This window comes from Varanus komodoensis, unplaced genomic scaffold (genome assembly GCF_004798865.1).
Source record: "Varanus komodoensis strain SLA01 unplaced genomic scaffold, ASM479886v1 scaffold76, whole genome shotgun sequence".
Taxonomy (NCBI): Eukaryota; Metazoa; Chordata; class Lepidosauria; order Squamata; family Varanidae; genus Varanus; species Varanus komodoensis.
This window is the reverse complement of record NW_025336429.1, coordinates 329,664-341,944: the sequence shown is the minus strand read 5'-3', so window position 1 is coordinate 341,944 and position 12,281 is coordinate 329,664. Positions and strand designations below refer to the sequence as shown.

The following is a 12,281-nucleotide window of genomic DNA, read 5'->3' as shown; positions in this document are numbered from 1 at the left end:
TTTACTGAATTTGGGAAAGCAAAATACAATCCCCTCTCTCTATATATATATCTTTTAATCCTAATATATATTTTACACTTGCAGTTGGTTGACCAAACTGTATTTAATGAGTGCTATGATTATTTATCCATGGATGTGCCCTCATTAAATTTCCTTACGTGGGCTCCATTTCTTTCTTCTCTTTTTATGTATTGGATTGCCAACGAACAATTCTTCACTGAACTGATTTGATATATATTTAAACATCAATAAATATGTTCCAAAAAATTACATCCTCACCTGCCCTTCCCACCCGTCTTCCCCTTGGTGCTGCTGCTGCTGCTGCTGCTGCAGGAACTGCTCCGCCAGGGCCACTGCTCGGCCGCAAGACCCCGGGCTCCCCTCCCTGACACGGGTCTGGATCTGGGGCGGCAGGACAGCCAGGAACTGCTCCAGGACCAGCAGCTCCACGATCTGCTCCTTCGAGTGTTTCTCCGGCTGCAGCCACTGCCAGCACAGCTCCCGCAGTCGGCTGCAGGCCTCGCGGGGCCCCTCGGCCTCCTGGTAGCGGAACTGCCGGAAGCGCCGGCGGACGCACTCCGCATCTGGGCCCTCCTCCTTGACGGGGCTGCAGCTGGACTCCTCTTTGGCCAGAGGGCTTCTGGGGGCTTCCTGGGCAAGGCCAGGCAGGAGTTGGGCCACCGCTTCTCCGCGAGGCTGTAGATCCGCGTCGGACACTGCCTTGGAAGGAGAGAGATCCACCTGAGAGACGGCCCTCCATCCAGACTTGAGTGGCGCTGGCTTCCCTTGTTCAGCGGATGGAGATGGAACCGCCTCCAGGAACTGCTGCCACTGGGCATCCCAGCCTTCCTGCAGTGCCCCCTCGGGCTCCCGTTTCACAGGAGCAGGTCCTTCCCAGAATTCCCTCGGGCTCTCAGGCTGGGGGACATGAGGTCCCTTCTCTGCTCCGGATTCCAGCTGCTCCAACCCCTCTGCCTTCACTCCCAGCTCTGCCACACTCTCCAAGCGGGGACTGAACTTAGGTGTGTCTCTGGGTCCTGACGCCATTTTAGTTCTCCAGGCACGACTGGCCTGAATCGGTGGGATGAGTGTGTCCCACTGAAACAGAAGACTGAGGGACAAATAACAGCTCCTCCAGGTCTCAGATGTTAGTATTGGTGGATGGGCAAAGTATCTTCCTGAGATAAAAAGGAATTATAATTTGGGATTCAGAAGCTGCTGCTAAACATTACAGTTTAGTGTGCTCCTCGTTCAGCTCCCCAGGCAGCCATGCCCTCTCCCAAGCTACTCCATTCCATCCCCATCCTCCAGCCCAGTTTTCTGCTTTGCCTGCAGCTCAACAACACTCTGTGGCCACTGAGCATTCATTATTCATCCTGAATGGGGTCCTTTGGATTCTCTGCTAGTCTGAGAAAAAGATTATTGTAGAGCTCTGCAAATTGTGGGCTTATCTCGGGTCTGGCAATATGGATGGTGCTGTTTTGGCTGCATAAAAAAACTAGCACTTGGGAGAAATGAGTGCACTATTCACACAACGAACAGTTAAGCGGAGCATACCTGGAACCTTTTTGATGGGCTGGACTACAACTCCTATTTATGTCCATGCTGGTTGAGGAAAATAGGAGATACACGAGGTGTGTCCAGAGAGTGATGAGAAGGAAGCCCCTCCGCTTGAGAAGGGCTCTGTGAAGGGAGAAGCGGGCCAAGGTTGCATGGGGTGGGGAGCCAGGCGTACGTCGGGACACTGATCAGTTGCATTCCAGCCCTGTCAGAGCCCAGACGGCCTTGTTTGTGACGCCCTGTTCAAGTGCCTCGTATTAAGACAAATGCAAGCGAGTTTGGAACAGCCGTACGCAATAAAATTTTGCGTGAAATTGGGCAAAAGTGCATCAGAAACTTTGGAAATGGCGAGGAAAGCTTATGGAGAAGCGGCGCTGTCATCTGCACAAGTGACCGATGGCACGAGTAGAGATCGGCTCAACTTGGATCCTTCATCACAACAGACAACGCACCGAGTCACAGCGCTTTGGCTGTCAGAGTTTTTGGCTGAAAAACACATCACGGGGCTTCCCCATCCACCCAACAGCCCCAGCTTGGCTCCTTGTGACTTTTTCATCTTCCCAAAGATGAAGAATGGATTGAAAGGACGCCGTTTTGCTAGTGTGGATAACCTCCTACGAAGGCTTTGAACGCCATCCCACTGGAAGACTTCCAGGGATGCTGGGAAGAATGGAGAAACCGCTGGGAGCATAGTGTACACTCACAAGGTGCCTACTTTGAAGGAGACAATGTTCGGTTGTAGAATTTTTCACTAAAAGAATTTTAAAAAGATCATTCTCATAACTTTCTGAACACACCTTGTACTCCATCCTGAGGGCACCATGTTGGGGGAAGACAACCTTTAGCGGAGTCAGATGATGATGAATGGCTACACTACATTTTCCTGCCTTTCTCCCTCTTGGAAGGAACTCAAAGTGGCTTACATAGCTCCATTTTATCCTCACAACAACAACCCTGTGAGGTAGGTTGGGCTGAGAGTCTGCAATGGACCCAAAGTCACCCAGTTGACTCCATGACTGAGTGGAGACTTGAAGCTGGATTCCCCGTATCCACAGTCTCACCACCCACTGAATTTTGTGCTGTCTGCTGTGATTGTCTGAATTCTTCAGATTCAGGGAAGCAGACAGAAAGCAAGCTAGCAGTGTGATGAAGGTCAAGTCAATCCAAATGCAGGAGAGGTAGTGTATCGTAGTGGTTAGAGAACTAGACTGGGATTCAGGAGACTCAGGATCCAGTCCCCCCTGAGCCATGGGTGGCTTGTTGGCTTCTCAACCAAACCCACCCCGCGGGGTTGTTGAGAAGACAAAATAGAGAAGAGGAGAAAGAGGGCCATAGAAGCCGTCCAGGGTTCAAGGGGAAAAGGAGGGATGGAAATGTGATGAGAAATAAAAATCAATAAATGGAGAAGGGCATTTGGTTACATAAACCACTTTGAGGGTAAGATCCCAGATATCTGGAGGATGGAGGGAGAATTGGGAAAGGACCCTCAGCACCACTTCCCCCTCCTTGCACCCTTGGAGAACAAAAGCAACAGCAAAGCGGGGGAGGCAGCCCTGGGCCCCAGGAAGCGCTGAGCACCCACAGGACAGCGCAGAGTTGGCTGAAATCTGTGAAATGGACACAAGGTCATGGTCTGCTCCACTGTTTCTCTCAGCATCTTGCACCTCAGCCCAGTTTACTTATTATTATATTCCTTTATTTCCCGCCTTTCCTCCTCCCAATCCAATCTTATTTATTTACTTACTTATATGTTTATATGCTGCCCTATAGCCCGAGGGCTCTCTGGGCAGCTTACAAAAAGAACCATAAGCAACCAGCATAAAACCCATAAAGCAAGAATCAAAACAATAAAATCAGCTAAACAAAAATAAAAGTGTGGCCAGTGTGGTGTAGTGGTTAAGAGCATGGGACTGGGACTCAGATGACCTGGGTTCCAGTCCCCGCTCAGCCATGGAGCCACCTGGGTGACTTTGGGCCAGTCACAGACTCTCAGCCCAACCTACCTCACAGGGTTGCTGTTGTGGGGATAAGATGGAGGAGGAGAATGATGTAAGCTGCCTTGAGCCCTTTGCAGGAAAAAGGCAGGATATAAATCGAAAAATAAATAAATAAATCCAAAATAACTTACAAGACAGGAAAACATAATAAGCAAGCAGCAAAAAATAGTGGAATAAAACCAGAGTAGCTACTAAAACCGAGTGTTGAATAAAAAGTCCTAACCAGAAGACTAAGTCGCAAAGGGACCAAGTGCACTTCCTTAGGGAGAGTCCCACAAGCGGGGCCACAAGGGGGAAGGCCATTCTCCCAGCCATTTCCCCCACGCTTCATCAGGGGGCGGCTCGCAAAGAAGGGCCTTCGTGGAAGACCCGGTCGGCCATCAGTGCCCTCCCCAACCGGAATGGGCCTCTCTCAAGGGAATTTGCCCCAGACTGAACAAGGCCAGCACTGCAGGGATAGACGCTTCTTCACAACCATGCAAGGTAGGTTAGGCTGAGCATCAGTGACTGGCCCCAAGTCACCCGGAGGATCTTCATGGCTGAGAAGGATCTAGGATGGCTACTCCTCTGAGCATCGTCTTCAGAGCAGCGTGGCTCTCGTTCCCTTATTTACCCATTATTACACCCCGCCTTTTCCCTTCCAAGGAACAAAAGGCAGCTCGCAGCCTTCTCCTTCTCCTTCTCCACTTATCCTCACAACAACAACAACCTTGCGAGGTGGGTTGGGCCGAGAGTCTGTAAGGGGCCCAGGCAGCCAAGGAGCCCCTTGGCGGAGCCGGGACTTGCACCGGAGCTCCCGCACCCCGCCCGCACTGGCCCCCTCCGCGCCGCGGCCCCTCCCGCGCCCCGCGCCCGTGCCGCTCACCTGAGGGGACAGTTCTCCGCCCCGAGGGCGCACCAGAGAAATTGCAAACCGCTACCCGCCCCACCGCTGCGTCCTCCCCTTCCCCAGGAGGGGAGGGGCGAGGCAGGAAATGCCTCCGGGCCCAGCCTCTGCCCCGCACCAGGCACCATCCCGGGCAAGTGCGCTTCCCTCGGCCCCGCGCCGCTCCCCGGAGAAACAAAGGCAGGGGGCGGGAGGCAGCGACGCGGCCGGCGCTTCTATTGCATGGCAAAACTCCCGCCCGCACCGCCCGAACTACAATTCCCAGCATTCCTGGCAGCAAGCGGGGACGGGAGGGCTTGAGGCAAAAGCCCGTTCCCGGCACGCTTCAAATAAATAAATAAATAAAGCTCCGTCTCCGCCTCCGCCTCCCGCCGCAGAACTGCAGTTCTTAGGAAAGCGGCGCCGGAGCGGATCTTTCCCCTGGTGGGGTTAATTCTGGCTGCACTGAGCGCCCTCCTGCTTGGATGCACGCCTGGGCGTGGGGAGCGGGGTGGCGAGCGGTGCCGCCGGCGGGCCAGACGCTGCAAAGGGAGGCTGTAGCCGAGAAGGTCGAGGACCGAGGCTTGGAAAGGCAGCAGTGAAGACACTGGGCAAGATAATGGCCAAAATCTCCTGCACTCTCTTATTTCTGGTCGCTATACCTGGGCGTGAAAGCGGGAGAGTGAAGGACGCTGCCGGGGGGTGTTTGAAGGCTGGTGCTGAAGGAGAACTTTGCAAACACTTTGAACAGGCGGAACAAGTTTTTCCAATCGAGCCAGAGCTCTTCCTGGGAGCAAAAAGGACAAAACGGAGGTTTTGGGCACTTCGTGAGAAGGCAAGGCTCACTGGAGAAGACAATCATGGTAGCAAAATGGAGAGATGAAGAAGAGGAAGACTAAACAGGAGATGGGTTGACGCCATAAAGGAAACCACAGCCTTGAATTTAGAGCAGCCAAACAGGGCTGTCATGGGAAGGACTTTTTGGAGGTCTTTTATTCATGGGGTGGCCATGAGAGAGAGAGGGCTTGATGGCACGTCATCACAACACCATTAAGGGCCATCTTGGAAAGCCCTTGGGCCAGCTGCCCTTCATGGACCCCTTTCCACACCTTTGTCACCAGAGGCTCTTGCTCCTCCTCCTCCTCCTCCTCCTCCTCCTCCTCCTCCTCCTCCTCCTCACCATGGCTTCCACCTGCTTGCCTGGCAGATGAGGAGGCAGGGAGTGCACTGACTGTGGTATCTCCTCTGTTCGCAGTCCTCACCATTGTCCGGTTCTAAGCGAGGGACAAGCAGGGTGCCATGAGGAAAAGGCAGGGCAGCTCCAGGGAGAGCTTGCCACTGGCCCCTGCTGGGGTGCAAGGCCGTTGACCTTGGCTACCTTGGGTGCTGGCCCTACTGACACAGTGATGCCACGGGGATGATGGGCAGGGCAGGGCAGCTGTGCGAGCCAAGGAACATGAAAGAACCAACATGCCTCTAGAATGTTCTAGAAACATTCCTGGGTTCCAATGAGGCCAGGAGAGGAGAGGAAAGTGATGCCGTGTCCTGACCAAGTAATGTTGTCAAAGCGCGAGGGAATCCTGTTCAGAACTCCAGCCACCTTCTTCTATTCCCCTGCCATCCCGTTTTCCCCCTGCCCAACACCAGATGCACTTCTTACAGCATTGTAGAGAAATTTTGAGGGACTGCGAGTGGCGCAGTGGTTTAAACTGCTGAGCTGCTGGGCTGGTTGATCGAAAGGTCAACAGTTTGAATCCGCAGACTGAGTGAGCTCCCGTGCTTTGTCCCAGCTCCTGCCCACCTTGCAGTTCGAAAGCATGCAAATGCAAGTAGATAAAAAGGCACCCCTTCGGTGGGCAGGTAACAGCGTCCTGTGCACCTCGGTGTTTAGTCATGCCGGCCACATGACCACAGAGACTGTCTGCAGACAAACGCTGGCTCCCTCGGCTAGGAAACGGAGATGAGCACCGGCCCCAAGAGTCAGACATGACTGGGCTTTAATGTCATGGGGAAACCTTTACCTTTTTTCCACCTAAAACTGCTGTTATCTTTCTCTTATTTATTTTATTTATTAAAACATTTTTATGTGTGTGCAAGGGTGCATTTTGGCTATTCCTAATGTGAGCAATTATAACGTGACATAAAGAGTTAAATATAGGTCATCCTTGGATTGTGTTGAAATGTGGGTTATCATCTGAACCCAACTGAGATAACAAACCATGGTGGGTAACTGGCAACTCACAACCCACAACAAATCACATGTTCTCTTTAGGAGTTGCTGGTTAAAAAGCCATGGGTTATTAGTACAGCTGGGTTCAGACAACAAGATCACCCACGTTTGAGCAACAACCTACACTTAACCCATGATGAACCCTGAAGTGTTAGCTATTGTGTTTTCTGAACCTAGTCAATGTCTTGCTGTAGTGTTGCAAGGTAGGTTGCAACCTCAGTGTTCCCCAGTTTGCTTCGAGGACCTCTTGAACCTAGGACCTAGGGAGCAAGGGGCTAAACCCTGCTTGACCGGCCTGCATTGTCGGGAGGAGGTTGCTATTTATGCAGTGAAAAATAAAATAATGTGTATTTTTTGTATGCTATGATATCCCATTTGCCCATAAGCCACAATACCCACTCAATGTTCTTAAGGCAGCATGTTGAAGTTCTTCAAGCCAGGAGATGCATTTTGCTGGCGAGCTAGGCCAAAATACCAGTGTATAGATTGATTTTCAACATTTCTATACCGTTCGACATCTTCACAGATCCCAGAGAGGTGAGCAATGCAAAATATGTAAAATGAATAAAACATGGTAATATAAGCAATGAAAACAGCAGCTGGTCAATCAAAGAATGCCTTCTGAAATAAAGATGTTTTCGGGAAGTGAGGGAAGCACCTGTCTGACCACTGGAGGCTCAGAACGCTACAGAAAGTGAGTCTACCCATTGATGGCTCTTCCCTGGATGGATTCATATCCAGCCATTAGGCCCATGTGAAGCCACCAGGACAGGCATTCGGATCTTTTTAAAATGGGAAGAAAAGCGCATCGGAGCCTGGGAACTATCAAATGAGCCATGGCCGGGGGAAAGTGTGAGAGCCAGTGTGGCGTAGTGGTTAAGAGCACGGGACTGGGACTCAGAGGATCCGGGTTCGAGTCCCCGCTCAGCCATGGAGCCAACTGGGTGACTTTGGGCCAGTCACAGCCTCTCAGCCCACCCTACCTCACAGGGTTGTTGTTGTGGGGATAAGATGGAGGGGGAGAGAAGATGTAAGCTGCCTTGAGCCCTTTGCAGGAAAAAGGCAGGATATAAATCACAATATAAATAAATAAATAAATATAAAGGTGGTGTGACCATCAGTGGAATCCCAAAGGGGTGGACTGGAAGGCCAGGTTGGGTCCTGGGACACGAGGTTCCCAAGTTCCACTTTTAGAAGAGAAAGTAGACACTCGGTGGTTTGCATGTAGCAGGCTCTGAGTAAAAGACCCCACTTCTGCCTGAAAGCATGGTATGTTGCTGCCAGTCAGAGTATGTAATAATGGTTTGCATTATGGAGTATCAGCTAGCAAACAGAATGGTCTTCAGGGGCAGGAAAAAACCCAAAGCAAACACTGGTCAAGAGGTATGGGGTCTTTCTGATTCTTGTTATCAGAAATGCCAAGGACGGAATCCGGGGCCAACACCATGCAGACCCTGTAGCCTTTTTCTTGGGATGGAATCCAGGTCCTGCTGGGACTGAAGGAGGAAACGGCTGACTTCCCCGAGGCAGAGAGGGCTCCACCGGGGACCTGGCAGAGGCAGCTTTCAAAGGGCATCAAGCCAGAGGACACTAGTGATACCACCTCCCTGGGTCTGGATTTGTCGAGTGGTGGGTTAAAGCAGCGGTGTGGAGCCTCTCTCAGCCGGAGGGCCAAATTCCATTGTAAGAAGCTCTTGGGGGCCACATGCCAGTGGTGGGTGGGGGCCAAAGGCACAGGAGGCGTAGCAAAGGGCGAAGGGGCGCAAAATAACTACATATTTCAGCCTCAAGCTCCTACTGCCAACACTAAGCCTTTGGAGAGGTGCTTCTGGCTTTTAGAATGGGGGAAAACTCAGCAAAAGCAGGAAACCTTTGTGGGAAAGGGGTGAGGCCGGGGAAAGAGGCATGGCCCTTTAAGGAAACCCAGTGGGCCAAAACAGGACCCCAGGTGGGCTAAATTTAGGCTGTCGCTCTAAGGCTCAACCCTGAATTTCTGCTCCAGCAGGGTTCTTATGTCCTTACACCAGGCTTCACATGTGCCAGACTATAACACCCATCATCCTCAGTCATCATGGCCAGCAGCCATGTTGTCTAGAGATGATGGGGAGTGTAGCATTACAACTCTGGAGGACGCTGGATCATTACTGAATGATACAGAAAGAAGCTCATGAAGATGTGTAGCAAGACCTTGGTCCAGACTCTAATATTTTATGCCACAATAAGAACCCTGGATATTTCCCGATTTCCCCCTTCACCAATGTCAAGAAAATGCAAAGTGATCTCGCCTCTCCAGCTACTCCTGTAGCTGTTCTTAAGTGCACTGTTCCTCCATGAACACACTGCAAGAACTTGCAAAAATCCGGACAACATGCCTCCACGCTCTAACCAAAACTACGCGCTCTGTTTTGAGTGGGTTCTCTCATGTACAAGGAGATTTGGCTTCTGCGTGAAGCCCTTTCCACAGTCCAAACATTTGTACGGCTTTTCCCCAGTGTGGATCCTTTCATGCTTAAGGAGGTTTGAGCGATGACTAAAGCTTTTGTCACAGCCAACACAACAATATGGTTTTTCCCTCGTGTGGGTCCTTTGGTGCGCGATGAAAGCTGATTTGTCCCGGAAGCTTTTGGAGCAGTCAGGACATTGGTACGGCTTCTCGCCTGTATGGATCTTCCCATGCTGGACCAAGCCGGCATTCTGAGAAAAACCTTTCCCACATTCCAAGCATTTGTATGGCTTCTCCCCTGTATGGGCTCGCTTGTGTTTCATCAGGGATGATCCGTCCCCAAAACTTTTCCCACATTCACTGCACTTGTATGGCTTCTCACCTGTGTGGATCCTTTCATGTGCGAGGAGGTTTGTCCGATGCCGAAAGCTCTTCCCACAGCCCAAGCATGGATACGGCTTCTCCTCTGTGTGGATCCTCCTGTGCACAAGGAATGACGACTTGTTCCTGAAGCTTTTCCCACAGTCGGAACACTCATGTGGCTTCTCCCCTGTGTGGATTCTCTGATGTCGAATAAGGTCAAACCTCTGCCGGAAGCTCTTCCCACAGTCTGGGCAACGATAGGGCTTTTCTCCAGTGTGTATCCTTTGATGAGCCACAAGTCCCGTTCTCCTGCTAAAGCTTTGCCCACAATCTGGGCAAGCAAAGGGCTTCTCTTGCCTGTGCGTTCTTTCATGTACAGTAAGATGTGACCGCTGGTTGAAGCTTTTCCCACAGTCTGGGCAATTAAATGGCTTCTCTCCGGTGTGGATTCTCTGGTGTGCCACAAGAACATTCCTCCTACAGAAGCTCTTCCTACAGTCCAAGCACATGTATGGTTTCTCTCCTGAATGCATCCTCTGATGCTCAGTGAGCTCAGCCTTGCATCGGAAGGATTTTCCACACTTGGCACATGTCTCCCCCTTGAGGATTTTTTGTGGGGCTGGCACTGGATGGAGCTGCTTGAAATAATGGGGAAGATTAGTGGATTTGCTTCCTTTGTTACCAGAAGTCTTTTGCTGGTTCTCTGAAACTGAATCTAGATCATGATGCTGGGAAATGGCTTGTTCTCTTCCTGGTGGCTTCCCATTTAGTTCAACTCCCTTCAAATCTACTGGCAGACTCTTCTCTTTCCAAAACTCACTCTTGCAACCTGCTGGAATAAAGGAGAAAGAAATAACAGTTGTGCATCTCCTTTTATCTGGAAGAAAGGAGGGATTGGATCAGATTTACCCAGAAATAAAGATCATTTTCTGAGGTCTGTCTCCAGGTGGCCCCACCGACTGAGATAAGCAAGTGGCTGCTAAGGATGGGACCTTTTGAGTGGTGGCACCTCAGATGTGGAATGTTCTCTCCAGAAGGGCTTATCTGACACCTAACACTGTGATCATTTCATTCTCTCAGGCCTTGTAACATCTCGTCAATCTTTTACATTCGGTTAACACGTGCAGTGTTATTGCTGTATGGTTTATTCTTGCATTTTAATGATCTTTGATATTGCAAAGCTTCCTTGAGAATGTTGTTGTTAGGCAGCATAAATGAGAAACAAAACATGCATCACATAAAAGTGAAAAGCAAGAGCCACACTCACCTAAACACTGTCATACTAGTCTACCCTGAAGTAGCTCCCTCTGTGTTAACTGTGCCTTCCTCCCAGGTAAGTCTGCACAGGATTGCAGCCATAATGATCCCTTACAGCATTCCACAAGCATTCTGCAAGTTGTACAGTTCCCATCAGCCCCAACCACATGGCCAAGGACCAATGATGGGGTTGTAGTTCAAAGCATCTACTTGAATCCTCTCAGATCTTTGAGCCATCTAGTCTACAGTTTCCTGGCCTGATCAACCATTGTACACCAAGAGTACCTACAACACCCATTATCTCTTCCCACTGGCTATGGTGACTGGGAATGATGGGCCTTGCAGTCCAACAAATCTGGCATTCACCATGAAAAGGAATACTGACTGGGGACTCCTCAAATAGGGCCCTTTGGACACATAACCGCATTTATGTATGTCCTTCCCTCCCTTATTTCACAACTGGATCCATTCCACACTGTAAACTCTTTGGGAGCAGAGACCTGTGTGCAGAATGCAAGCAATTCAGAACATCCAGCCAAGGAATCCTTACCCTGAAAAGAGCCACGTACATCATCCTGCTTGGCCTCTCTGAACAGCAGCAAATTTTCAGGACCTGACTGTGCCCCATCAGCCTTTGGGGCATCAGCAGCCTCCTCCTTGAACAGCCGCAGAACCTGAAATGGCAGTTTGGATCCAAAAGAAGCAGGTGAAAAACAGTTGGGAAACTGGTCCTCAACCCTCTGGTACAGCCTTTACCAACCTGGTGACCTCCAAACATTTTGGATGACAACCCCCATCATCCCCTGCAAACATGGTCAATGGCTAGGAGTGCTGGGAGTTGTAGTTCAGCAACAGTCAGATGGTGACAGGTTGTCTGTCCTTTGCTGGAAGAGCCCGACTGCATCAGATGGCCAAGAAGAAGTTCATTTTCCTTGTGTCTCTCAGCAGCTTGCACAGTTCCATTCCATGATACACTTGCCCACAAAGCTTAGGCCATATTTGTGTGTCTTGTACTGTTCCAGACTTCAAGACTGCAGCAGCCCTCTCACAATCTGGGCTGAACGAGTCCAGCAGAGTTTGTATGAACCTCCAGCCCCCTGCCAGCCCAAAGCAAGGCTTCTGATTGGCTAATAAGAATCGCCTTAGTTTTGGTAAAGGTGCTTGAGTATAAAACCAAAGGCAGGTGTTACAAGTGCCCTGAGTTTTGGTCTTTGATCCATCTTTGCTTTGGATTCCAGGTCCTTTTGTCTGGATTGTATTCTCTCTGAAGACCCAAGCCTAGATACATATAGTCAAATGTTGGTTCGATTTGTTTTCCTCGAAGTCTTGTTTCTCTTGTGTGTCTCTTATTCCCCCTTCTCCAATAAACTTACTAGCTGGGTTCAGACAACAGAACAGCCCAACTCAAGGGCTGAGGGTAGGTTGTTGTTGAACCATGGGTTATTGTGTCATCTGAACCCAGCTGCACTAATAAGCCATGGCTTGTTAACAACAAACAGCCCATGAAGAGAACTCACAGATTCCTTTGGGGTTGTGACTTCTGGGCTGTCCTTTGTTATCTCAGCT

At 50.4% G+C, this 12,281-nt stretch overlaps 1 protein-coding gene across 1 annotated transcript in view; it reads right to left on the bottom strand.

Annotated features, from left to right (window-relative positions):
* Positions 1-12,281, bottom strand: part of LOC123035061 — an 87,189-nt gene that overhangs the window by 45,406 nt on the left and 29,502 nt on the right. Inside the window, exon 6 of the mRNA XM_044452902.1 lies at positions 9,093-10,051. Within this exon, the coding sequence (XP_044308837.1) occupies positions 9,093-10,051 (959 nt within the window). The remainder of the gene's footprint in view (positions 1-9,092; positions 10,052-12,281) is intronic.